We start from the raw sequence: 24,675 nt of genomic DNA on the forward strand, positions 1-24,675 counted from the left end.
CCCCCAATCCCCTATAGCCCCTATAAACAAACCCCAATCCCCTATAGACCCTACACCCCCCCAATCCCCTATAGCCCCTATAAACAAACCCCAATCCCCTATAGACCCTACACCCCCCCATCCCCTATAGCCCCTATAAACAAACCCCAATCCCCTACAGACCCTACACCTCCCCCAATCCCCTATAGACTCCCCCAGGTCACGTGTCCCTCCGTGAAGCGGTCACGTGTCGGTGACGCGCAGGGAGGGGCGGAGCGGCTTTGGTCACGTGTTGATAGACCACGTGACCCGCGCGCAGTCACGTGACGCGGCGGCCGCCATGCTGTCCCGGCTGCTGAAGGAGCACCAGGCCCGCCAGAGCGAGCGGCGCGAGCTGCAGGGTGAGCCCCGCCCCCGTCCCCGCGGCAACAGACCCCGCCCCCTGCTTCCCATTGGCTAGCGCAGCTGTCGCTCACCGCACAGCGGCACCTCATTGGCTGGCGCGGCTGTCTGTCAAGAGTGGGGGAAAGGGCGGGAAGCCTGAGGAGCCCTGAGGGGCGGTTGGGGAGGGGAAAGGGAGGCCGGTGAGGTCACGGCTTCGCGCCGTGACGCCACGAAGGATAGTGCTGACGTCACTCGAGTATGCTGAGGTCACTGGGTGCTGCAGGCTGGGTGGGGGACCCGCCGCCCCTCACGGCGCTGTCCCCGTGTGTCCCCACGCAGAGCGGCGGCGCAGGGATGCGATCGCGGCCGCCACCCGCCTCACCGAGGCCTTGGTCGATCACCTCAACGTGGGGTGAGCCCGTGACCCCCGGAACCCCCTCCCGGGACCCCCAAATTCCTTCTGGGAACCCCCCCTCTCCTGGAGACCCCAAACCCTGCCTGGGAACTCCCAGCTCCTCAAAGACCCCCTGGGCACCCCAAACTCCAGCTGGGGACCCCCCGATCCTGAAAACCTCGCAGCTTGCCCCTCCCGAGACCCCCAACCCCACAGAACCGCCTTCTTATGGACCCCCAACTTCACAGACACCCCCACCCCAACAGACATCCCCCTTTTCCCACAGCTTCACCTCCCCAGGGACCCCCAACCCCTTAAGAACTCCCTCGCCAGAGACCTCCCCTCAACCCCACAGACCCCCCCCCACGCCACAAATCCCCCTTCCTAAAGACCTCCACCCCCAGATTCCCTCCCAGCCCCTTCCCCTGCCTCTTTCCTTCCCCAGTCCCTCTCCCCACCTTTTTCCTCCCTGTTGTGGGGTCCCCCCTCACTCGGGGGGTATCGGGTGGGGTCCCCACACCCCCGGTGACCCCCATATCCCCCCCAGGGTGGCCCAGGCCTACGTGAACCAACGTAAGCTGGACCAGGAGGTGAAGACCCTGCAGGTGCAGGCAGCCCAGTTTGCTCGCCAGACTGGTCAATGGATCTCCATGGTGGAGAACTTCAACCAGGCCCTCAAGGTGGGGGTCCCCCACCCCCCAAAACCCACCTGGGGGGGTCACACCCCAGCCTGCCACTGGGGAGGGGGGCACTCGGGGATCCTCTGGGATAGGGGGAAAAGCTGTGAGGGGACCAGTTGGGGCACTGGGAGCACTGGGAGGGGTGCTGGTGGGGGATGGGGAGAGAATGAAGCCCCCAGACCCATGTTTTTGTGCTGGAGTGGTTGTGGAGCACCCAGGGGGTTTTGGGCAGCATCATGGGGGTCTTGGACCACCCTGGGGGTCTTGGGGAACATCTTGGGGGTCTGGGGCATCGCCCAGGAGATCCCAGAGGATCTTGTGGAGCACCCAGAGGGTCTCAGGGGAATGGGATGGGTGAGTAACCCACTCGGGGTGAGCCCCCTCCCCAAACCCCCTTGAGCCCCCTCCCCAAACTGACGCAGGAGATCGGGGACGTGGAGAACTGGGCCCGCAGCATCGAGCTGGACATGAGGACCATCGCCACCGCCCTCGAGTACGTCTACAAGGGGCAGCTGCAGCCCTCCTGCTCCTGAGGGACCCCCAGGAACCCCCCCGGCACCCCCCAGCACCGCCAGGTACCGGGGGGGTCTCACCCTGGTGTCCTCGGCACCCCCCGGCACTGGGATCTGTGGAATAAAGCAGGGGGGGACACTGGGGGGTGTGGGGGCAGGGTCAGGCCGGGCCAGTGGGGCCCTGGTACAGCCCCCCCCATCCCCCTAAGCCCCCTCATCCTCTTTAGTGCTTAACGAGGCTCTGAGGCTCCTTTCATTCACACAAAGGGGCCCTTTGGGGCCTAAATTCCCTGGGGAGGGCTGAGCCCCCCACAGATCCTGGCTTTAATTCCCTCCTGGGGGGGGGTCAGCGCCCCCATTTTGGGGTGAGGCCCCCCCGAGATCTCAGCATGGGAGGGCTTTAATTCCATGGCGGAGGGGTGGGTCAAGGTCTCATTTTGGGTTGAGACCCCCCCCCAATGGGCTGGGGAGGTTTCCATTCCCTGGGGGGGGGGTGGGGGGGTCGGGTCTCAACCCCCCGAGTCTCTGCTCCATCTCCCAGCACTGAGAGGTGGGGGAGGGGGCTCTCATCCAGGGTGAGGGTCCCCAGCAAAGCCGGGGTGTCTCACTCCCCCAAAAGGTGCCCAAGCCCCCCCCCCCCCCCCCTCCCCACCCTGAAGTGTTCAAGGAGGGGTCTGGGAGTGGGGGGGCAACCCAAACCCCAGGAGTTTTGCCCCCCCCCCCCCCCCCCCCCGGAGTTTTGGCCGTGCTGGGCACGGGGAGGAGCGACTGTGGCCACCCCCCCCACCCCCAAAAATCTCACAGACCCCTCCCCTGTTCCCACGCCTCTGCCCCCCCCCCCCCGGCTCACACGGCCCTGAGGCCGCAGCCGGAGCAGCGCCCGCAGCCCCTCTGCCCCCCGAGGTACGTGGGGACCCCCCCTCTGCCCCCTGAGGTACGTGGGGACCCCCCCTCTGCCCCCCGAGGTACGTGGGGACCCCCCCTCTGCCCCCCGAGGTACCTGGGGACCCCCCCTCTGCCCCCTGAGGTACCTGGGGACCCCCCCCTCTGCCCCCCCGAGGTACCTGGGGACCCCCCCTCTGCCCCCCCGAGGTACCCGGGGACCCCCCCTCTGCCCCTCGAGGTACCTGGGGATCCCCGCTCTGCTCTGCGATCCCCTCTCTGTCCCCCCAAGGGATGTGGAGACGCCCCCCTTTCCCCCCCACATAAACGTGGGGACCCCCCCTCTGTCCCAGGAGGGATGTGGGGACCCCAAGGAGTTGGGGGGGGGCTCTGGGGACATGGGACAGACCCTGCGTGTCCCCTCCTCAGTGTCCCACCCAAAAGCCGAGCAGGGAATTTGGGGGTCCCTGCCCACCGTTCGGGGGGTCGAACCCCCAAACCAGGAATGGGGGGGTCCTGCCACCCCAAACCCCAGGTGGGGGTCCTGGAGGGGGGGGCAGGGGGACACGGCTCCTGTGGGGCCCCTTCCTTTGGGGGATAGCTTTGGGTGGGGGGGGGGCTCAGCTGGTTTGGGGGTCCCGGGCAGAGCCGGGGGGGTGGGGGGGGGGGGCCGGGGGTCCCCAAAGATGTGAGTGGGTGGGAGGGGGCCGGGAGCGGAGCCCCCCCGGAACCCCCCCGTGCCCGGCCGGTGACGCACGGCCCCGTTAATCCGGGCTCGGCCCGCCCGGCCCCGGCCAGGCCGGGGGAAAGGTGGGTCTGGGGTCCCGCGGGGGACTCGCCCCCACCCCAGGAGGGGCTTGGGGACACCCCCAGAGGGCAGGGACCCCCCCCCGTCCCCCCACCGGTCACCCGTGGCGGACGGAGGGGGTGGAGCCTGGCAGAGGTCAGTCCTGAGTGACACCTGGGGACAGAGGGGGAGGGCAGGGTGGGGGGCTGGGGTCCCACCGGGCTCCGCGGGGGTCCTGGGGGGGGTCTCGCGTGTCCCCTGTGGGTCACCAGGGTGTGTGGGTGGCACTGGGGACATGATCTGGTGTGGGGGGCTGGGGGGGTCGCCCCAGGCCCCACATGGGGTGTTGGGGGGGGTCCTAACGGGGGTCCCACGTGTCCCCTGTCACCCGCAGGTCCCTGGTGCTGGAGGGGGCACACAGGGTGGAGGTCCGGGCAGGGTGGGGTGGGACCCTCATGGTGCCAGAGGTCACGGTCACAGAGTGGGGGTCCCTGCAGGCCCTCTTTGGGGTGCAGGGTGACCTTGATGGGCGTCCCACGGCTCCCCCGTCCCCCACGGGTCCCCACCACGTGGCTCTGGTGACACTGGGACCCCCCCGCCCGTGGGGTGGGACGGGGCGGGGGTCCCTCCCCATGACCCCCGACTCCTCCAGATGGGTGAGGGGCCGCAGGAGGGTCCTGGCGGGGGTCCCACAGGGTGGGGGTCCCTCCACAGCCCAGGCGTCCCCTGCCCCCCGCAGGCCATGTGGCTGTACGTGGCACTGGTGGCAGCGGCCTGGGCGCTGGGCTGGCTAGCGCGGGACCGCCGCGCGCTGCCCACGGTGACGGACAAGCACGTCTTCATCACGGGCTGCGACAGCGGCTTTGGCAACCTGCTGGCCCGGCGGCTGGCCCGGCGTGGCTACCGCGTGCTGGCCGCGTGCCTGACCCCGCAGGGAGCCGAGAGCCTGCGTGGGGACAGCGCGGGGGGACACCTGAGGACCACCCTGCTCGATGTCACCCGCACCGACAGCATCCGCAGGGCCGCGGAGTGGGTGCAGAAGGAGGTGGGGGACAAAGGTGAGGGATGGATGGGGGGGGAAGGGGTCTGGGGGCTTGGGGAGGGGATGGGGGAATGGGAAAGGTGTGTAGGGTAGGGGGGACATAGAGGGACAAGGAGGGGACGTGGGGGTAAGAGGTTGTGGGGTAGGGGGACATGGGGTCACCAAGGAGGGGCTGTGACATAGGGGGGGACAGGGACATGGGGAGGGGGTGTGGGACAGGGACATGGGGAGGGGGTGTGGGGACAGGGACATGGGGAGGGGGTGTGGGACAGGGACATGGGACAGGGACATGGGGAGGGGGTGTGGGGACAGGGACATGGGGAGGGGGTGTGGGACAGGGACATGGGGAGGGGGTGTGGGACAGGGACATGGGGAGGGGGTGTGGGGACAGGGACATGGGGCAGGGGGTGTGGGACAGGGACATGGGGAGGGGGCGTGAGTCAGGATGGACCCCAGGAGGTGCCATGGGGCAGACAGGATGGGGACAGGTCAGGGCTCCCAGGGACGTGGGGAGGGTCCCAGCAGGGCACGACGGGCACAGGCTGGGGGTCCCAGGGACAAGGTGACAGGGTCCTGCCAGCTCACAGGCTGCGATGCTGAGGGGACAGGTCCTTCCGGGCCACCCCGGGGACGCTGTGGTGGTCCCAGGGGACACCGGGGGTGCCATTGCACCCCGTGTATCCCCCAGGGCTGTTTGGGCTAGTGAACAACGCGGGCGTGGCCAACCCCATCGGCCCCACGGAGTGGATGGACATCGAGGATTTCCGCCGGGTCATGGCCGTCAACGCCTTCGGGGCCATCGAGGTCACCCTGCAGCTGCTGCCGCTGCTGAAGCGGGCACGGGGCCGAGTGGTCAACACGTCCAGCGTCCTGGGCCGCATCTCGGCCAACGGCGGCGGCTACTGCATGTCCAAGTTCTGCATCGAGGCCTTCTCGGACAGCCTCAGGTGGGTGCTGAGCCCCGGCCACGCCCTGAGCCCTCTGACCACGCCCTGAGCCTTCTGACCACGCCCTGAGCCCTGCGGCCACACCCGGAGCCCTCTGACCACGCCCTGAGCCCTGCGGCCACACCCGGAGCCCTCTGACCACACCCTGAGCCCTGCGGCCCCACCCTGAGCCCTCTGACCACACCCTGAGCCCTGCGGCCCCACCCTGAGCCCTGGGGCCACACCCTGAGCCCTCTGACCACACCCTGAGCCCTGCGGCCACACCCTGAGCCCTCTGACCACACCCCGAGCCCTGCGGCCCCACCCTGAGCCCTGGGGCCACACCCTGAGCCTTCTGACCACACCCTGAGCCCTGCGGTCACACCCTAAGCCCTCTGACCACACCCTGAGCCCTGCGGTCACACCCTGAGCCCTCTGACCACACCCTGAGCCCTGCGGCCCCACCCTGAGCCCTGCGGCCACACCCTGAGCCCTCTGACCACACCCTGAGCCCTGCGGCCCCACCCTGAGCCCTGCGGCCACACCCTGAGCCCTCTGACCACACCCTGAGCCCTGCAGCCACACCCTGAGCCCTCTGACCACACCCTGAGCCCTGCGGCCACCCCCTGCCCCTCCCCAGGCGGGACATGCGGCACTTTGGGGTCAAGGTCAGCGTGGTGGAGCCGGGGTTCTTCAAGACCAACGTGACCGACCTGGACTCGCTGGAGGCGTCGCTGCGGCAGCGCTGGGAGCGCCTGGAGCCCGAGACCCGCAGCAGCTACGGGGAGCACTTCTTCCCCCAGTGTGAGTGGGGGGCTGTGGGGTGGGGACGCCGCCCCCCAGACCCCCCTCGGGTTCAGCATCTCACCCCTGCCTCAGTTTCCCTTTTCCAACCTTGCTTTTCCCCTCTACCTCAAAATGCAGAATCTCCTTCTTCAGTTTCCCCTTACCTGAGTTTTTCCATCTCCCCACACCCCAAAGTTCAGCATCTGATCCCTGCCTCAGTTTGCCTTTTCCTGCATCCCCCAATCCCCACAGCTCAAGAATCACCCTCCTCAGTTTCCCTTTTCCCAGTCCCCATTCCCACCTACCCCAGACCCCAAACCTCAGCATCTCACCCCTGCCTCAGTTTCCCTTTTCCTGCACCCCCCAAACCTCAGCATCGTTTCCCCTTTCCCGACCCTCTCCCACCTCCCACAGACCCCAAAATTCAGACTTTGCCCCCTGCCCCCTTTTGCCCACGGCAGACCTGAAGGTGCAGCGGCTGCTGCTGTCCCTGCTGTGTGACAAGGACCTGTCCAAGGTGACGAGCTGCATCGAGCACGCGCTGCGGGCGCAGCACCCGCGCAGCCGCTACAGCGCGGGCTGGGACGCCAAGCTGCTCTGGCTCCCGGCCTCGTACCTGCCCTCGGCCCTCGTGGACCTGGTCCTGGCCCTCATCCTGCCCAAGCCGGCCCACAGCGTTCACTGAGAGCCCCCAGACCCAAAATAAAACCCCCAGGGCGGGCGGTGGGGAATAAAACCCGCCAGGGTCTCATCCGTCCTTGTTGTGCTCGGGGTTGTGGTTGGAATTGGATTTGGGGACATTGAGGTGGCGCTTGGGGACTCATGGACATGGCCCTGGCTCTCCTCCTGCCCAAGCTGGCCCAGAGAGGTCACTGAGAGCCCCCAGACCCAAAATAAACCCCCCTAGGTGGGGAATAAACTTCAAACCCACCCGTCCTTGTTTTCATTCAGCTTGGGGCGATTTGGGGACATTGAGGTGGCACGTGAGGATTTGGGGACATTGAGGTGGCACACACAGCCCCCAGAGCCGCCAGGACCAGCCCCTGGCACCACAGGGTGAATGAGGCACAGGGGGACCCCAAAATTCCAGGATGAACCCCCTCAAACCCATCAGAGACCCGACCCCCCCCCCCAAACCCCATGAAAAACCCCCAAACCCCAGGAGGGCCCTTGTCCCACCCACGAGGGCCCCACCCCAAACACCCCCCAAACCCCACAGGGGACCCCCCCCAATCCCCCCCCAGTCACACTCAGCTCTCCAGAAGCTTTTCCTCTTTATTGCAATCCCGGGGGGGAGCCCCCCGAGACCCCCAGGACCCCTGGGGGGGGGGGGGTGTTGGCACGTGGGTCCTGCTGGGACCCCCAGAGCCCCCCCAGGTCCCCCCGGTGGGGCAAGAGTTTTGCGGGGGGGGGGGGGGGGGGGGGGGGGGGGCTACATGACCTCGTAGCCGCTGCGGATCCCCCGCATGAGGCAACAGGAGAAGACAACACCGAGGATCTGGGGGGAAAAGGGGGGTCAGTGACAACTGGGGGGGACAACTGGGGGGGTCAGGGACAACTGGGGAGTCAAAGCTGGGGGTGTCAGGGACATTGGGGGTGTCAGGGACATTGGGGGGGGTCTCAGCCCCATACTGGAGAGGGTTCACCCCACCTTGGGGGAGGGTGGTCTCAGCCCCATATTTGAGGGTCTCAGCCCCACTTTGGGGGGTCTCAGCCCTACACTGAAGAGCGTTCATTCCCGCACTCGGGGAGGGGTCTCCCCCACATTTTCGGGGGGGTCTCTCACCTCGAAGAAAGCGATGCCCAGCGCCACGGCCGCCAGCACCACGACGTTCCTCCTGACCCAGGCCTTGAGGCTCTGCAGGCAGCCCTGGGGGGCACAGGGAGGGGTCAGGGGGCTCAGGGGAGAGGGGATTCAGGAATTGGGGGAGGGGGGGGGTCTCACCTTCTCGAACACGGTGGCCGGGGTGGGCCACACGTTGCAGGTGTTGGTGGCCACGCGGCAGCAGGACCTGGGCACGGTGTGGTTGGCCCCAAAATGCTCGATGCTCGCCCAGTCCGTGTAATTGTTCACTCCACAGCAGAAAAACTGCCGGGGAAAAGGGTCAGGAATACCGGGGAGGGGTCCAGGAGCATCCCCCTCCCCAAATTGGGGGTGACCCAAATGCTCACCTCCTGCTGGAAGGTGTCCAGGGCTGTGGCCAGCACTGGGTCCTGCTCGTATCTTCTCATGGCGTCCCAGAGCCCCTCCTCCACCAGCTCGTTAGCCTGGGGGGGGAGCAGGGGGGGTCAGGGGGGCACGGGGGGACCCCCGGGGGGGTGGGCACAGGGACCCCCACCTTGTCCTTGAAGACGTAGCCGGCGATGGCAGTGGCGATCTCCCCCAGGAAGATGAGGCTGAGCAGGATGGAAAACTGGGGGGGCACGGGGGGGAGGGGGGTCAGAGAGGGGGTATGGGGGGGCTCACAGAGGGGATTTGGGTTCAGGGAGTTTGGTTCTGGGAGGTCACAGGGGTTTTTGGAGGGTCGGGGGGGCACAGAGGAGGTTTGGGGGGGCACAGAGGGGTTTGGAGGAGTCTGGGGGGGTCACAGAGGGAATTGGGGGGAACTGGGGGGTCACAGAGTGGATTGGGGGGCAAGGGGGGCTCAGGAGTTTGGGGTTCACAGAGGGGATTTGGGGTCAGGGGGTTTGGGGGGGTCTGAGTGGGTCACAGGGGGAGCTTTGGGGGGATCTGGTGGGTCACAGAGAAGGTTTGGGGTCAGGGGGAATCACAGGGAGGGTTTGGGGGGCCCGGGGAGGGGGGGGGGGTGTCACAGAGGCGGTTTTTGGGGAGCTCAGGATGGGGTCGGGGGGGGTCCCAGTGGGGGCTCAGGGGGTGGTGGCAGTGGAGGGGTTGGGGGGGTCACGGTGGGGGGGGGGTCAAGGAGGGGTCCTGTGGGGGTTTCCCGATGAGGGGCTGGGTCAGGGGTCCCGGGGGGGTCCCGGGGGGCTGCCCCCCCTCACCGTGGTGACCATGCAGTAACTCTCCTTCCAGGCCCCGCAGCAGCCGAAGAAGGAGGTGAAGAAGACGACGACCCCCAGCACCACGACCCCCATGGGGGTCCAGCTGGATCCGGCCACCGGAGCCCTAGCCAGGGCCACCAGCACGTAGGTACCGATGGCGATCAGGGCCACGCCGCATACCTGGGGGGGAGGGCAGGGGAGGGCAGGGGAGGGGAGGGGAGGGAGCGTCGGGACCAGCCGGGACCCCCCCCCACACCTTCCCCAAATCCCCCCTCCCCAAATCCCCCCGGCGCCGCGTCCCGCTCCAATTTAGGGACAAACTGAGGATTGGGGTGGGGGACACCAGAGCAGCCCCCCCCATCCCGGGGGGAGGGGACACGGGAGGGGACATCGGGAAGTCCAGGAAGTCCGGCCTTCCGGCCACGCGAGAGCCACGGGGGGCGGCGGGGGGGGGGGTGGCACCGGCCCCGCTCGGGGGTCCCGGAGGACCTGGGAGGGGTCCGGGGGCTGGGGGGGGGGGTTCATCCCACCGGGACCCCCACCCACAGCGGGACCCCCGCGAGTGTCGGCGCCCCCACCCCCCCCTCCCCCCGGGCCGTGGGCTCGGCTGCACAAACAGAGCACGGGGGGGGGGGGCGGGCACCGTGTCCCGCCCTGTCACCGTGTGCCCCCCCCGCGTCCCCCGGCACTCGAGGGGTGACTCAGCCCGGCGCCGGCAGGGCAGGGTGGGGAGAGCTCCGTGTCTGGGTGGGGGGACAGGAAGGGGCCCCGTGTCCCCCCCACCCCGTGTCCCCCCCACCCCGTGTCCCCCCCACCCCCGCTCCGGCCGTTGGTTCTCGCCGCTCTTTCCTCACCCCGACTTCCCCAAAGCCTCGTCCCGCCGCTCTCGGGGGTCGGGGGTCCCCCACTGTCCCCCCCCCGTCATCCCCCCCCCTCGGGGTCCCTTGTCCCCCCCCCACACCCCCCAGGACCTGTTGGGGACAAGATGTGGCTTCACCCAGAGGGACAACAACCCCCACCCCACCCCGGCCTCCCCCAGCACCGGGAACCCCCCCTCCCCGGGACCCCCAAAATTGGGGGTGCGGGAGGTGGGGAGGGGGCGGCCGGGGGGATCCGCCCGGTTCTGTCGCGGACTCACCCAGAAGATGAAGTTGAAGAAGAAAACCAAGAACTTCACACATTTCATCCCCCCCTCGATCGCCATGGCCCCTCCGTCCTGCGGAGCCGCCGCTCAGCTCCGGCACAGGGCCCGGTACCGGAACCGGCACCGCTCCCCGCGACCGAGGAACGGCCGGCCCGGGCCCCGCTCCGCTACCGGGACCGGGACCGGTACCGCTCCCTCCCAGGTCCCGGTGCTCCCGGTACCGCTCCCTCATTCCCCCTCCCCCCGGTCCCGGTGCTCCCGGTACCGCTCCCTCATTCCCCCTCCCCCCGGTCCCGGTGCTCCCGGTACCGCTCCCTCATTCCCCCCCCCCCCCGGTCCCGGTCCCAGTCCCGGTGCTCCCGAAGGTCCCGGTACCGCTCCTTCACTCCCCCACCCCGTTCCGGTGCTCCCGGTACCGCTCCCGGTCCCGGTTCTGCCTCATCCCCCGGTCCCGCAGCTCCCGGAGTTCTTGGGGCTGCTCTCCCCGTCCCGCTCCCGGTACCGTTCCCTCCTGGGTTCCCGGTGCTCCCGGTACCACTTTCCCCCACTCCCGGTGCTCCCGGTACCACCATCCCGCGGTTCCCAGCGGTTCCGGTACCGTTCCCCTGCCGGTCCCGGTCCCGGTGTCTCTCAACGCCGCCCTTCCCGAGGGCTCCCAGTCATGTGACGGGGGCGAGTCAAGACAACACCGGGACCGCCCCGGGACCGGCACCGCCCCCGGCCCGGCAAAACACGAACGGCTTCGAGGGACCCTTTATTGGGGGGGACACCGGGGGGGGGCACGGGGGGAACACCGGGGGGACACCGGGGGGGGGCACGGGGGGAACACCGGGGGGACCCGGGACTCTGAGCTCCCGCCGCGTCCCGCACCGGGGGAATCAGAATCCCAGACCCCAGAATCCCGACCCCACACTCAGGGGTCTCTGTCACCCCACATTTCTCATCCAGGGGTCCCCAGACCCCCGGACCCGCACCCCGGGGTCTCTGTCCCCCCGCACCCCACACCCAGCAGGGGGTCGCTGGGGGACCCCTGTTCTTGGTCCCTGTCACCCTGGTCCTGCACCCCAAGATCCTCGGGACCCTCCTACCCCTCACCTTGGGGTCCCAAACACTCTGGACCCTTCACCCTGGAGTTCCAGCCCCCCCAAAATCCCCCATCCCAGTGTCCCCCAGTCCCTCCACACCCCACGCTCGGGGTCCCAGCCCCCCAAAACCCACACCCCGGGGTCCCAGCCCCCCAGACCCCCCCCCCCCCCCATCCCGGGGTCCCAGCCCCCCAAAACCCACATCCCGGGGTCCCAGCCCCCCAAATCCCCCACCCCCGGGTTCCCAGCTCCTCCTGAACTCCCACCTCAGTGTCCCCCAGTCCCTCCATCCCCCCATCCCCGGGGTCCCAGCCCCCCAAACCCCCCCATCCCGGGGTCCCAGCCCCCCTCCACTTTACCCCAGTGTCCCCCAGCCCCCCCTACCTCACACCTCGGGGTCCCAGCCCCCCAAATCCCCCACCCCCGGGGTCCCAGCTCCTCCTGAACTCCCATCGCACTCTCCCCATTCTCCCATCCCCGGGGTCCCTGCCCCCCAAAGCCCACGCCCCGAGGTCCCAGGCCCCCCCATGCCCCCACCCCGGTGTCCCCGGTGTCCCCTCCCGCCCGGTGTCACAGCTCGCCCAGCGCGGCCAGCACCGCCCGCAGGTGCTGGGGGTGCACGAAAGCCACGAGCCCGCCCCTGTTCGCCCAGCGCTCGGGCCCCGCTCGCCCCGGCTGTGGCCGGTGATAAACGAGCTCGGGGGGCTCCTCGGTGCCCCCCTCTCGCTGTGCCCGCAGAGCCCCCTCCAAGGCCACCACGCCCCCCCCCCAGGGCTCGCAGGATGGCGTGGGGGGCACACGAGTCCCAGGCGAAGGTGGTGGCCTGCGACAGCACGAAGGCGTCCGCCAGCCCCAGAGCCACGCAGAGCAGTTTGTAGCCAGCCCCGGCAGCGAAGAGCGGGGGACCCCCACCCAAAGAGCCCAGAGCCCCCCGCACCGCCGCCCCCTCGGCCCGGCTCAGCACCACGCGGGGACACGGCCGGGGAGCGGGAGGGGACAGTGAGCACAGCCGGGTGTCGCCGTGTGCCACCCCCCAGTGATAGCGACCCTGCCACCTGCGGGGAGGGAGGAGAGGGTCAGAGGGGGGACCTGAGGGGGGGTATGGGGGGTATGGGGGTGCTGGGACCCCGGGATGAGGGGTCGGGGGTGACAGAGACCCCAGGGTGAGGGGTATGGGGGGTATGGGGGATGGAACCCCAGGGCGGGAGCGTTCTGGGACCCCCGGGGTGTGGGGTACAGGGAAACGGAGACCCTGGGTTATGGAGTATGGGGGTGCTGGGACCCCGGGGTGAGGGGCCAGGGGGTGACAGGGACCCCAGGGTGCGGGGTCTGGGTGTACCTGTGGGTCTGGGGGTCCCGTCGGAAGAAGGGCTCGTTGATGACCCCCAGCACGGGGATCCCGGTGCTGCGGTCGAAGGCCCCCACGAGCACCAGGGCCGAGCGCAGCCCCCCGGGAGCGATGCCGTCGATGGCGGCCACGTCCTCGCGCCCCCCGATGAACTCGTTGGTGGAGTCTGGGGGGTTTGCCGGGGGTCCGTGGGGTCCCAGCCTGGCCCTGGCCCCAGCCCACCCCACAGTTCCTGGCCCTGTTCCCATCCTGTCCCTGTCCTCGTCTCAGCCCAGCCCACCCCACTGTCACTGGTCCCATCCTGTCCCTGTTCCTGTTTCTATCCTCTCCATCCCATCCCATCCCATCCCATCCCATCCCATCCCATCCCATCCCATCCCATCCCACCCCATCCCATCCCATCCCATCCCACCCCACCCCATCCCATCCCATCCCATCCCATCCCATCCCATCCCATCCCATCCCATCCCATCCCATCCCATCCCAATCCCGTCCCGTCCCATCCTATCCCATCCCTTTATCCCATCCCATCCCTTTATCCCATCCCATCCCATCCCATCCCATCCCTTTATCCCATCCCATCCCATCCCATCCCATCCCATCCCTTTATCCCACCCCATCCCATCCCATCCCATCCCATCCCATCCCATCCCATCCCATCCCATCCCATCCCATCCCATCCCATCCCATCCCATCCCATCCCATCCCATCCCAATCCCGTCCCATCCCATCCCACCCCACCCCATCCCATCCCATCCCATCCCATCCCATCCCATCCCAATCCCGTCCCGTCCCATCCCATCCCATCCCATCCCAATCCCATCCCATCCCACCCCATTCCCACCCCACAGCCCCTCACCAATGGGGTCTATCCAGATTCCCACGTCCCCCGGGGACACTCCAGGGTCGATGCCAGCCAGCTCCGTGTCCCCAAGTGTCACCTCCCGGTGCACGGTCTCTGCCAGCAGCTCGGCTGCCTTCGTCTGCTTGGGGCCCAGCACGGCCAGCAGCAGGGCCACCGTGTCCCCCGGGGTGGCACAGACCCGCACTGTCACCGTGCCACCTGCCAGGACCCCAAATCAGCCAGGGACATGGCACAGGGACATTCAACTCAGCCACGGCCCCACAGAGCCCGGTGTGGGGACCCTGGGACAGGGGGACAGGGTGACACTGGGACATGGGGACATGGTGACATTGGGACATGGGGACAGGGTGACACTGGGACATGGGGACAGGGTGACATTGGGACATGGGGACATGGTGACACTGGGACATGGGGACATGGTGACATTGGGACATGGGGACAGGGTGACACTGGGACATGGGGACATGGTGACACTGGGACATGGGGACATGGTGACATTGGGACATGGGGACATGGTGACACTGGGACATGGGGACATGGTGACATTGGGACATGGGGACAGGGTGACACTGGGACATGGGGACAGGGTGACATTGGGACATGGGGACAGGGTGACACTGGGACATGGGGACATGGTGACACTGGGACATGGGGACAGGGTGACATTGGGACATGGGGATAGGGTGACATTGGGACATGGGGACAGGGTGACACTGGGACATGGGGATAGGGTGACATTGGGACATGGGGACATGGTGACACTGGGACATGGGGACATGGTGACATTGGGACATGGGGACATGGTGACACTGGGACATGGGGACATGGTGACATTGGGACATGGGGACAGGGTGACACTGGGACATGGGGACAGGGTGACATTGGGACATGGGGATAGGGTGACATTGGGACATGGGGACAGGGTGACACTGGGACATGGGGATAGGGTGACATTGGGACATGGGGACAGGGTGACACTGGGACATGGGGACAGGGTGACATTGGGACATGGGGACAGGGTGACACTGGGACATGGGGACAGGGTGACATTGGGACATGGGGACATGGGACTTGGGTGCCAACACCCCTTGGCCACCCCCCAGGCTGTCCCCACTCTGTCCCCACTCTGTCCCCACTGTCCCCACACTGTCCCCACACTGTCCCCACTCACCCTGCACATCCCTGAACTCGTTGGACTCCTCCCCATGGATGTGCCCCCGGAGCTCGGGGAACTGGGGGGACACCGGGGGGACACCGGGGGACTCAGGGGAGGCCCGGGAGGTGCCAACCCCCTCTCGGCCACCCCCCCCGGACTGTCCCCACCTGTGTCCCCAGGTCGTGCTTGATGACCTCCTGGATCAGGACATCCGCCAGCGTCTTGAAGTCCTGCAGGAACCTGGCGTTCCTGTCGGGTCCCGTCTTCTCGGCCACCAGCAGCCGGAACAGCGGCTCCTCCGCCCGGCACAGCCGCGCCACCTCCGCCGCCTTCTGCGACGCCGCCACCAGCGCGGGCAGCAGCCCCGACATGGCCGCGACAGTCGCGATACAGGGGACACACAGCGGGGACAGACAGCGGGGACACCTGCCGGGACAGCGGCGGGGTCAGGGACGCGATCCCAAAGGCTGCGAAATGACCCCAAATGTGGAGGGGGAGGGCGGGACGGGGGGATTTGGGGACAGAGGGACACTGGGATGTGGGGACATGGGGACACTGGGATGTGGGGACATGGGGACAGGGGGACATGGCGACACTGGGATTTGGGGACTTGGGGACAGGGGGACACTGGGATGTGGGGACATGGGGACCCTGGGATTTGGGGGACATGGGGACAGGGGGATATGGAGATTGGGATGTGGGGACAGGGTGACACAGGGACATGGGGACATGACTGTGGAGACAGGGTGACAGGAGCATAGGGGCGTGGGGATCTGGGGACATGGGGACACGGGGGTGGTGGGGGTGTGGATGTGGGCACAGGGGGGACCCGGGGACAGGGTGACATGGGCGAGTGGGGACACGGGGGCGTGGGGGACACGGGGGCGTGGGGGACACGGGGGCGTGGGGGACACGGGGGCGATGTGAACGCGGGCACAAGGGGGACGCGGGGACACAAAGACGCGGCGACACGGCCACGGGGAAACGGCCGCGGCGCTGTGGCCGCGGGGACGCGGGGCTGTCCCCAGCGTGTCCCCACGGGCGGGTGGCTCTGTCCCGCGGGGACAGGAAGCGGTCGGGGCGGGGGGGTCCCCGCTGTCCCCCCGGAAGGCGCGGGGCGATGCGGCCCCCCCCCCCCCCCCCCCCCGGAACGGCCCCAAACTCTCCCCCCACCCATCGCCACCCCCGCACCGGGGACCCTCCCCAGAGCGGGTCCCCAGCCCTGGGGACACCCCGGGGACACCTCGGGGACCCTCGGGGCCGCCCCCCGCCCGCGCTGCCGTTACCGGGGCCGCTGACAGCTCCTGCGGGCGGCCCGTGGGCGGGGACGGGGCCGCGTCACCGCCACGCTTAACCCGCTCGCTGCCGCGGCCCCGCGTGGCCGGGGTCACACCGGAGTGCGGGGACACCGGGGGGTGTCGCGACACCGGCGGGGAGGGGACAAAGCGCGGGACGGGACCCCTCCCCGCACACACACACACACACACACACACACCCCTCCGGTGAGCGCCGCTGCCCGGGATGGTGACACCGGTGACACCGGGGCGCTGCCGGGGTGCGGGGGGCGCTCGGTGGCGGTGGGGGGGGCGGGGAGGGGTGTCCCGTGTCCCCAAAGCGCCCCCGCTGCAGTTCCGCCCCTCGCCACGCGGGGGAGCGCTGTCCCCGAGCTGCGGCACCGCCCCCCTCCCCCAAAAAAACCCCACCTGCACCCCCCCCCTCCCAGGGCCGTGCCGCCCACCCCGGGCCAGCCCTCCCGAGCCCCCCGGAGCATCCCCGGTGGGTCTTGCCCTCTCCATGGTTCTGATGGGGCGGGCACCGGTTAAAGGGTGAGGGGGAGAGGGGTCCCGTGTCACCCGTTGGGGGGGGGGGGGGGGTCCCCACGTTGATCTCAGGTTCGGGGTCCCCTCTTTACTCCCCTGGTTCCTCCTGGAAGCGCTGCCCGGTGCCGGTGTGGGGTGGGCAGGTTCCCCCTGTGCCCCCCCAGAGCTCGCCCGCGTTCGTGGCAGGACCCCCGTAACTCCCGGGGGGTCCCCGTGTCACCCCCCCACAGCCGTGGCCGTGCTGGGATGTCCTTGTCCCTCCTGGACCGACGCTCCTGCAGCGCTAGGATGCTCCAGAGTGGGCAGCTTCACATCCCCTCCCTGAGTTTCAGCCCCCCACGGGGGTCTCCGAGCCCCCCAGCTCCTGCCCGAGCACCCCTGGGTCGGGATCCGCCGGTCCCGGTCCTTTCTGGAACCTCCCGGGTGCTCCTGCAGCGCTTCCCAGCGCCAGGATTCTCCCAGAGCGGGCACTGTTACTCCCTGTTCACCCTCCGGAGCCCACCCCCGGGGGTCTCCGAGCCCCCCGAACTCCCGGCCGGGCACCCCTGGACCGGGATCCGTCAGTGCCGGTCCCTCCCAGAGCGACGCTCCTGCGGCACCTCCCAGCTCCAGGATACTCCAGACTGGGCAGCTTCACACCCCCTCCCCGAGTTTCAGCCCCCTCCGGGGGTCCCCGAGCCCCCCAACTCCTGCCCGAGCACCCCTGAACCGAGACCCGGCGCTCCCGATCCTTTCTGGAAGCTCCGGCTGGCGGAACCTGCCTGTCCCCAGTTCTGGGGGACCAGCACCGAGCGGGACCGGGGGGTGGGAGCGGGGGGTGGGCTCCGGGGGAGAGGGGGTGGGGGGGGGGGGGGTCCCAGGGGGGGCGGGCGCACTTGCCGGGACGCGCATCCATCCCGCCGCACTTGCCGGGAGCCGGGACCGAACCGCTGCGCCCCCCCGGACCCCTGCGCACCCCCCGAGCCGAGGGGCGGGCAGGGGGTGCCCGAGCGCACCGGGCGGCGGCGGCGGGGCCGTTCCCGGGGCTCGGGGGGCCGGCGGCGGCTGGTGCCAAGCCCCTGCCAGAACCTCTTTTGTGCGCCCGCAGCCAATCAAGGCCGCTGACGACACACTTCTCTTGGGGTATAAAACCCCGGGGCCGCCGCTACCGCCGCTTTTTTTCATTCCCCCCCCCCCCCTTCGGCCCCCCCCGGGGTCCCCGCTTCCCCGCCCCCGCCGCCGTTACCGCCTTCCCCCCCCTTGAGCGCTGCGGTGGAAGCGGGGCGGGGGGGCGGCCCGGTGGGGAAGGGTTTGCTTATTTTATTTTATTTTATTTTATTTTAATTTATTTTATTTTATTTTTTTAAATTAATTTCCCCCCTCCTCTTCTGTCTTTTATTTTTTTTTCTTTCTTTTTATTTTTTTTTTTTTATTTTTGCTGTTCTCCACCCCCCCCCACCCCCCCACCCCACCACCACCACCACCACCACCTCGTCCTTCCGATGTATTTTTTGCTGTCCCCCCCCGGCATGGCCCCTCTGTGGTGGTTGCTGGGCTCGTTGGTGGCCGCGGTAGCGGGAGGGGGGTCGGTGGAGCAGCCCCCCGCTTCCGAACCCGCCTGCCCCGTGTGCCTGTGGCGGCGGCAGAGCAAAGAGCTGCGGCTGGAGAGCATCAAGTCACAGATCCTGAGCAAGCTGCGGCTGAAGGAAGCGCCCAACATCACCCGGGAGGTGGTGAAGCAGCTGCTGCCCAAGGCCCCCCCGCTCCAGCAGCTCCTGGACCTCCACGACTTCCAGGGGGACTCGCTGCAGCACGATGAGTACCTGGAGGAGGACGAGTACCACGCCACCACCGAGACCGTCATCAGCATGGCCCAGGAAAGTCAGTGCCGCCCTTTGTTCCGCTGCAAACTTCGCCGGAGGACTCCCACCCCCACCCCCCCACCCCATCCCAGCCCCCCCCCCCCAGCCCCGGCCCGGACCCCCCCCCTCACCTCGGGTCCCCGCTCCCCTCCCCGCTCGTCACCGATGTCCCCTGTGGGGTGCCCCATCTTCTGTCGAGCCCCCCCCCGGTGCTCCCCGAGCGTCCCCCGGGGGTCTCGGAACGCCCCCCCCCCCCCCTCCCTCGGTCCCTTCTGGTTCTCCCCCCGGTCCGTGCGGGTCCAGCGGGGACGCTCCGTGTGCGTGGGGACAGGGGGGACAGAAGGACAGAAGGACAGAGGGACCGGACAGCGCACCAGGAACTGGGAAAGGAGACTGGGACTGCTGGGGACTGAGAGAGGGGCCCGGTGCTGGGGATCAGGAGCTGGCACTGTGTGCTGGGAGGTGGCACTGGGGACACAGGACCGGGACTGGGGACACAGGACCGAGGACCGGGATCTGGGACTGGAACTGGGGACGGGGACTGGGAACACAGGACCGGGGACTGGGAACACAGGACTGGGGACAGCAGACTTGAGGCTGGGAGCTGGTGCCGAGTACTGGGAGCTGTTACTGGGAGCTGGCACTGGGGTACTGGGACTGGGAACCAGGCTCTGAGTGCTTGGTTTGGGGACTGGGTGCTGACACTGAGGACTGGGAGCTGGGACTGGAATGTGACACTGGGGGCTGAGAGAACACTGGGGACTGGAAACAGACTGGGGACTGGGACTGGGAGCCGAGAGGACACTGGGGAGCGGAAACTGAAACTGGGAACTGAGACAGGGCACTGGGGAGAGGGACTGGGAACTGGGGACTGGGACTGGGGAGTGGGACTGGGACTGGGAGTTGGCAGCAAAGACTGTGCCAGGTCACTGCATGCTGGGACTGGGAACTGGGGACTGGCACTGGGAACTGGGACTGGGACCCGGGGACTGTCACCAGGCACTGGCACCGCTCAGTAGTGCCACTGGGACCTGGCACTGGGGGCACTGGGCAGAGGTGGCACGGTGACCTAGTGGTCCCCAGGGCACGTGGCAGGGTGACAGTAGGGTGACAACAAACAGGGTGACAGCAAGGTGACAGCAGGGTGACATCAGGGTGACAACAAACAGGGTGACAACAAACAGGGTGACAGCAGGGTGACAGCAAACAGGGTGACAGCAGGGTGACAACAAGGTGACAACAAACAGGGTGACAACGAAGAGGGTGACAGCAGGGTGACAACGAACAGGGTGACAGCAGGGTGACAGCAAACAGGGTGACAACGAACAGGGTGACAGCAGGCCGTGCTGGGGACAGGCCAGCCCGGCCGGGGGTCCCCGCTTGGGGACACGGCCACTGCCGGCTCAGCTCCGCCCCCTCCCCTGCCTCAGTTTCCCCCGGGATTTCTCCACCTGCTCCCGGCGCGGGACCCCCGGGGAGGGGCGAGGGGCCGGGGGCGAAGGGCGAGCGGAAGGGAGGGAGGTGTGAGGAGCTGCCGCCCCCTCCCCGAATTTCCTTCCCAGGCATTAAATGCACTCGGGCGGCTTTGAAATTTTATTACCCATAAAATTGACGACACGCTGGGGTTTTCCTCCCCGGGCCTCGGGGCCCCCCCATCCCCGCCCCTTTCGCAGCTCAGGGGCCCCCAAAATAAAGGGCAGAGCCCCTCCCCCCTCGCCCGGACCCCCGGCCGGATGCTCCCCGGGAGGGGGGGGGGGGGAAGGGGGTGTGTGTGGGGGTCTCCCCTCCGTTTTTTTTTTTTCTTCCCCCTTCTCCGCTCGCCCCCCCCCCCCCCCCCCCCCCCCCGGGTAATTGTGGGGTTTTTATGGTTCCTGAACAGAAGGAGGGGAAGGGGCTTTATGGGCGCAGCAGAGCCATAAAGATCTCGGGTTCCCCCCGACCCCCTCCCCGCTGGTCCCCGGCCACCCCCCCCGTGCCCCCCAACCCTCCCGGGGGGGGGGGGGGGGGTTTGGACCGCGGGAGGAGCCCGGGAGGGTTAATTGGCTCCTAAACCCCATCGAGGGGCTACCCGTGACCCCCGCGACCCGCGGGGGGTGGGGAGCTTAAAGAGGCTGGGGGGGGGTCCCGGGGTGGGGGCGGAGGGGCCCGGGGGGGAGCGCAGCTCAAGGTCAGGGGGACGTGGGGACACAAGGACGTGGGGACACGCGGGGGAGGGGGGGGGTGTCCCTCAGAGGGAGGGGGGGGGCGTGGGGGCCGCGCTCGGGGGCCCCGAATGAACGAACAAAGAGCGGGGGGGGGAGGGGGGGGGTCCAGGGGCCGCCCCCCGCCCGGCACAGGCCCAGCTGTGACCGGTGTCCCGGTAACCTTTATCCCCCGTTGCCACAGCGACGGGACGAGCATCCTGGCACCGCGGCCAGCAGCGGGGCACGGCCCCCCCCCCCACTCCTCTCACCGCACCCGGTGTCCCCCGGGATGGCAGAGGGACAGCGGGGACCGCGCTGTCCCCAGTAGCCACAATGAGGGGTTCGGTGGCCACTCTCCAGAACTGGCTCCCACCTGGAGCCCCCCCCCCTAGATCCCACCCCCCACCCCCAGCGCTGTCACCTCAGCCCTGGGTGACAAAGGGGGGGGCACTGGTGGCTGTGATAGCCAGGGGAGGGGGGGTTGAGGGAAGGGGGGGGGGGTCCCCGCGGCCCCCAGCCCCATTTGCGAGCGGCGGGGATGGGCTGAGGAGGGGAGGCGACATTCCCGGTGTCGTGACCCCCGCGGGGCCGGCGAGGCCGCGGGAGCAGCAAATGGCCCCGGGCTGCAGCTGGGGGCTATTAAACCTGACCGGTGCGGGCAGGGGGAGGGGGCTGCGCCGGGGGGGGGTGCGTGGGGGGCAAATTCCCAGCTCAATTCGACACAGATGTGGGGCCGGGCTGGGAGGGACCCCCGGAGCCGGGAGATGCTCGCGGGTGTCACCGCCGGGTTTTGTCACCTCCCGGGTTTGGGGTTTTGCGGGAGCTCCCCCATCCTTCCTGAAGTGTGGGGCTGCCCCCCAAGAGCCGGGGAGGGCTGTGGGGGGTGGGAGATGGAGGGCGGTGGGACCCGAGCCCGCCACATCCCCGGGGAGGAGGGGCGGCCCCGAGCAGGTGCTGCGGGTCTGGAGCCCCCCGCCCCACGCAGCCCGGGACCACCCCCCATCCCCCCCGGGGGCCGCGGGTCAGGGGGCAAGCGGGGATCTCCTCGAGGGCGACCCCCGGGGCGGCCTCTGACCCGACCTTCACCTCCTAACGAGCGGGGAGGGGCTGCCCCGACCCCGCGTGGCTCGGGGGTCCCGCGGTGGGGCGGGGGGGGGGGGGGGGCCGGAGTTCGGCTCGGGGGTCCCAAGGGCAGGAGGAGTCACGGAGAGGAGCGAGGGGCTCCCTGCGTGGGGCTCTGGGGTCCTGGAGTGAGGCTCGGGGGTCCCAAAGAGGGTCTCGGGTCCCGGAGTGTGGCTCGGGGATCCTGGAGTGGGACTGGGGTGTCCCAGAGTGAGACTGGGGGTCCCAAAGAGGGTTTGGGGTCCCAAAGTGAGGCTCGGGGGTCCCAGAGAGGGTCTGGGGTGTCCCAGAGTGAGACTGGGGGTCCCACAGAGGGTCTGGGGTGTCCCAGAGTGAGACTGGGGGTCCCACAGAGGGTCTGGGGTGTCCCAGAGTGAGGCTCGGGGGTCCCAACACGGGACCAGCGCTGATCCCAAACCCCCCCCTGACCCCTCCTCCTCCTCCTCCTCCCTCATCCCGCAGCGGACCCGGTGGTGCAGATCGAGGGCAACCCGCACTGCTGCTTCTTCAACTTCAGCCCCAAGATCATGTTCACCAAGGTGGTGAAGGCGCAGCTCTGGGTGTACCTGCGGCCGGTGCAGCACACCTCCACCGTGTACCTGCAGATCCTGCGCCTCAAACCCGTCACGGACGAGGGCAGCCGCCACATCCGCATCCGATCGCTCAAAATCGAGCTCAACTCGCGCTCCGGGCACTGGCAGAGCATCGACTTCAAGCACGTCCTGCAGAACTGGTTCAAGCAGCCGCACAACAATTGGGGAATCGAGATCAACGCCTTCGACCCCAATGGAAACGACCTGGCTGTCACCTCGCTGGGGCCCGGCGCAGAGGGGCTGGTGGGTGGCACCGAGCGGGGGTCGTGGGGGATCGGGGGGTGCCCAAGGGGGATCAGTGGGGTCCCCAAAGGGGATCGGGGTGTCCCCAGGGGGATCGGAACGTACGCAGGGGGGATCGGGGGGGGGGGGTCTCTAAGAGGGTTCAGGGTGTCTCCAGGGGGCTCAGGATGTCCCCAAGGGGGTTTAGGGGCTCCCCAAGGGGGCTCGGGGTGTCCCCAAGCAGGCTCAGGGTGTCCCCGGGGGGGCAGTGGGGCGGGTGCTGGGGCGGCTCTGGGGGGTGGGTGATGGGTCTGGGGGACGGTGACGGCTCCGAGGGGCTGGGGGCAGGTCTGGGGGACGAGTGACAGTTCTGTGGGGCCGCTGGCAGTTTAGGGAGGGTGGTCACAGGTCTGGGGGACAGGGACAGCTCTGTGGGAGTGGTCACAGGTCATGGGGACAAGTGACAATTCCATGGGGCTGGTGACAGCTCCGTGGGGCTGGTCACAAGTTTATGGGGACAGTGACAGCTCCGTGGGGACAGTGACACTCCCGTAGAGGGGTGGCAGCTCTCTGGGCCTGGTGACTGCCCCGGGGCGTTACAGGTGTGGGGGACAGTGACAGCTCTGTGGGGCTGGGGACACCTGGGTAAGGCTGGGGACACCTCCAGGGGATGCCACCACCCCCTGGCACCTCATCCCTGGTACGGCACAGCCGGGCTGGGTGGAGCAGTGCAGAGGGGGTGGTGTCTCACCATTGTCCCCTGACCAATGTCCCCGTGTCCCCTCACTGTCCCCCGTGTCCCTTCACTGTCCCCGTGTCCCCTCACTGCTGTCCCCTCGCTGTCCCCCGTGTCCCCTCGCTGTCCCCTGACCGCTGTCCCCGTGTCCCCAGCACCCCTTCATGGAGCTGCGTGTCCTGGAGAACAACAAGCGCTCCCGGCGGAACCTGGGGCTGGACTGTGACGAGCACTCCACGGAGTCGCGCTGCTGTCGCTACCCGCTCACCGTGGACTTCGAGGCGTTCGGCTGGGACTGGATCATCGCCCCCAAGCGCTACAAGGCCAACTACTGCTCGGGCCAGTGCGAGTACATGTTCATGCAGAAGTACCCGCACACGCACCTGGTGCAGCAGGCGAACCCGCGGGGCTCGGCCGGACCCTGCTGCACGCCCACCAAGATGTCCCCCATCAACATGCTCTACTTCAACGACAAGCAGCAGATCATCTACGGCAAGATCCCCGGCATGGTGGTGGATCGCTGCGGGTGCTCCTAGAGCCGCCCTGCCTCCCTCCCCGTTTCCTTCCCTGCCTCCTTCCCTCCCCCCCTCAAAGTGTCGGGGGTGCCCCTCCGAGCGAGCCCCCCCTGCCCCCTCGGCGCCGCCTCGGACTCCTCATTTTTCCGCCTTTTTTTTTTTTTTTTTTTTTTTTTTTGTTATTGGTTCGGGGCGGGGCGGGGAAGCGAAAAGCGACAAAGGCCAAGCGTTGGAATCGGTTTGGATGGTGGAGGAGGAGGAGAGAGGAGGAGAATCCCACGGAGCAGCGAGCCCGCGATCCCACCGCGCGCATTGTGCAATAAAAGCGACCCGACGGAGAAGGGAAAAGGAGGGGGGGTGGGAGCCAGGACCCCCACACCGCGGTGGCGACACGGGGACACCGCGGGGACACGGCCCCGGCTGGCGGCTCCGCGCGGAGAGCAGCAGGAGGAGGAGGAGGAGGAGGAGGAGGAGGAAGAGCGAGCGCACCCCGCGTCTCCCCGTGCTGCTGGAGCCGCGCTGGGGACCCCGCTGGTGACGCCCCAAGGGGGGGGGTGACCCCGTCCCCGTGGCCGCAGCGAGGTCCGGCCGCGGGACCCCCGGGACCGGGAGGGAACCTCCTCCCTTCTTTAATTTATTTATTTATTAATCACCCTCCCGGCCGGCGCTC

General features: G+C 68.6%; 5 protein-coding genes across 5 annotated transcripts; 3 read left to right on the forward strand and 2 right to left on the reverse strand.

Moving 5' to 3' along the window:
• The first annotated feature begins 283 nt into the window (after nucleotides 1-283).
• BLOC1S1 (biogenesis of lysosomal organelles complex 1 subunit 1) lies at nucleotides 284-2,098 on the forward strand. Its single transcript, XM_062511061.1, has 4 exons — nucleotides 284-380; nucleotides 703-775; nucleotides 1,305-1,437; nucleotides 1,860-2,098. Exons 1-4 carry the CDS (start codon nucleotides 320-322, stop codon nucleotides 1,968-1,970), a joined length of 378 nt encoding a protein of 125 aa, XP_062367045.1. The 5' UTR covers nucleotides 284-319; the 3' UTR covers nucleotides 1,971-2,098.
• A 2,262-nt stretch (nucleotides 2,099-4,360) lies between these two features.
• RDH5 (retinol dehydrogenase 5) lies at nucleotides 4,361-7,243 on the forward strand. Its single transcript, XM_062511015.1, has 4 exons — nucleotides 4,361-4,676; nucleotides 5,349-5,607; nucleotides 6,227-6,390; nucleotides 6,834-7,243. Exons 1-4 carry the CDS (start codon nucleotides 4,361-4,363, stop codon nucleotides 7,055-7,057), a joined length of 963 nt encoding a protein of 320 aa, XP_062366999.1. The 3' UTR covers nucleotides 7,058-7,243.
• A 532-nt stretch (nucleotides 7,244-7,775) lies between these two features.
• Nucleotides 7,776-11,172, reverse strand: CD63 (CD63 molecule). The gene is made up of 8 exons (XM_062511038.1): nucleotides 11,118-11,172; nucleotides 10,514-10,591; nucleotides 9,376-9,555; nucleotides 8,712-8,786; nucleotides 8,545-8,640; nucleotides 8,318-8,461; nucleotides 8,159-8,242; nucleotides 7,776-7,870 (listed from the first exon to the last, which is right to left on the reverse strand). Exons 2-8 carry the CDS (start codon nucleotides 10,577-10,579, stop codon nucleotides 7,805-7,807), a joined length of 711 nt encoding a protein of 236 aa, XP_062367022.1. The 5' UTR covers nucleotides 10,580-10,591; nucleotides 11,118-11,172; the 3' UTR covers nucleotides 7,776-7,804.
• A 1,002-nt stretch (nucleotides 11,173-12,174) lies between these two features.
• Nucleotides 12,175-16,275, reverse strand: INPP1 (inositol polyphosphate-1-phosphatase). The gene is given in 7 exon segments (XM_062510849.1): nucleotides 12,175-12,372; nucleotides 12,374-12,659; nucleotides 12,944-13,118; nucleotides 13,812-14,015; nucleotides 14,989-15,049; nucleotides 15,141-15,399; nucleotides 16,260-16,275. Coding segments are annotated over 6 exon segments (1,128 nt in total). The 5' UTR covers nucleotides 15,345-15,399; nucleotides 16,260-16,275.
• A 1,783-nt stretch (nucleotides 16,276-18,058) lies between these two features.
• On the forward strand, nucleotides 18,059-24,660 carry GDF11 (growth differentiation factor 11). Its single transcript, XM_062510997.1, has 3 exons — nucleotides 18,059-18,653; nucleotides 22,402-22,775; nucleotides 23,646-24,660. Exons 1-3 carry the CDS (start codon nucleotides 18,275-18,277, stop codon nucleotides 24,024-24,026), a joined length of 1,134 nt encoding a protein of 377 aa, XP_062366981.1. The 5' UTR covers nucleotides 18,059-18,274; the 3' UTR covers nucleotides 24,027-24,660.
• The last annotated feature ends 15 nt before the right edge of the window (nucleotides 24,661-24,675 follow it).

Source organism: Cinclus cinclus, chromosome 30, assembly GCF_963662255.1.
Source record: "Cinclus cinclus chromosome 30, bCinCin1.1, whole genome shotgun sequence".
NCBI lineage: Eukaryota > Metazoa > Chordata > Aves > Passeriformes > Cinclidae > Cinclus > Cinclus cinclus.

Excerpts from the sequence above, each read along its gene's own strand:
- GDF11 (XM_062510997.1), top strand. The coding sequence starts at position 18,275 with ATGTATTTTTTGCTGTCCCCCCCCGGCATGGCCCCTCTGTGGTGGTTG. Across the intron at positions 18,654-22,401 it reads CATCAGCATGGCCCAGGAAA|CGGACCCGGTGGTGCAGATC; the intron begins GTCAGTGCCGCC and ends CTCATCCCGCAG. Across the intron at positions 22,776-23,645 it reads GGCCCGGCGCAGAGGGGCTG|CACCCCTTCATGGAGCTGCG; the intron begins GTGGGTGGCACC and ends CCGTGTCCCCAG.
- CD63 (XM_062511038.1), bottom strand. The coding sequence starts at position 10,579 with ATGGCGATCGAGGGGGGGATGAAATGTGTGAAGTTCTTGGTTTTCTTC. Across the intron at positions 8,787-9,375 it reads GTTACTGCATGGTCACCACG|TTTTCCATCCTGCTCAGCCT; the intron begins GTGAGGGGGGGC and ends GTGCCCCCCCAG. Across the intron at positions 8,641-8,711 it reads GCTACGTCTTCAAGGACAAG|GCTAACGAGCTGGTGGAGGA; the intron begins GTGGGGGTCCCT and ends CTCCCCCCCCAG.
- RDH5 (XM_062511015.1), top strand. The coding sequence starts at position 4,361 with ATGTGGCTGTACGTGGCACTGGTGGCAGCGGCCTGGGCGCTGGGCTGG. Across the intron at positions 5,608-6,226 it reads GCCTTCTCGGACAGCCTCAG|GCGGGACATGCGGCACTTTG; the intron begins GTGGGTGCTGAG and ends GCCCCTCCCCAG. Across the intron at positions 6,391-6,833 it reads GGAGCACTTCTTCCCCCAGT|ACCTGAAGGTGCAGCGGCTG; the intron begins GTGAGTGGGGGG and ends TGCCCACGGCAG.
- BLOC1S1 (XM_062511061.1), top strand. The coding sequence starts at position 320 with ATGCTGTCCCGGCTGCTGAAGGAGCACCAGGCCCGCCAGAGCGAGCGG. Across the intron at positions 776-1,304 it reads GTCGATCACCTCAACGTGGG|GGTGGCCCAGGCCTACGTGA; the intron begins GTGAGCCCGTGA and ends TATCCCCCCCAG. Across the intron at positions 1,438-1,859 it reads ACTTCAACCAGGCCCTCAAG|GAGATCGGGGACGTGGAGAA; the intron begins GTGGGGGTCCCC and ends AAACTGACGCAG.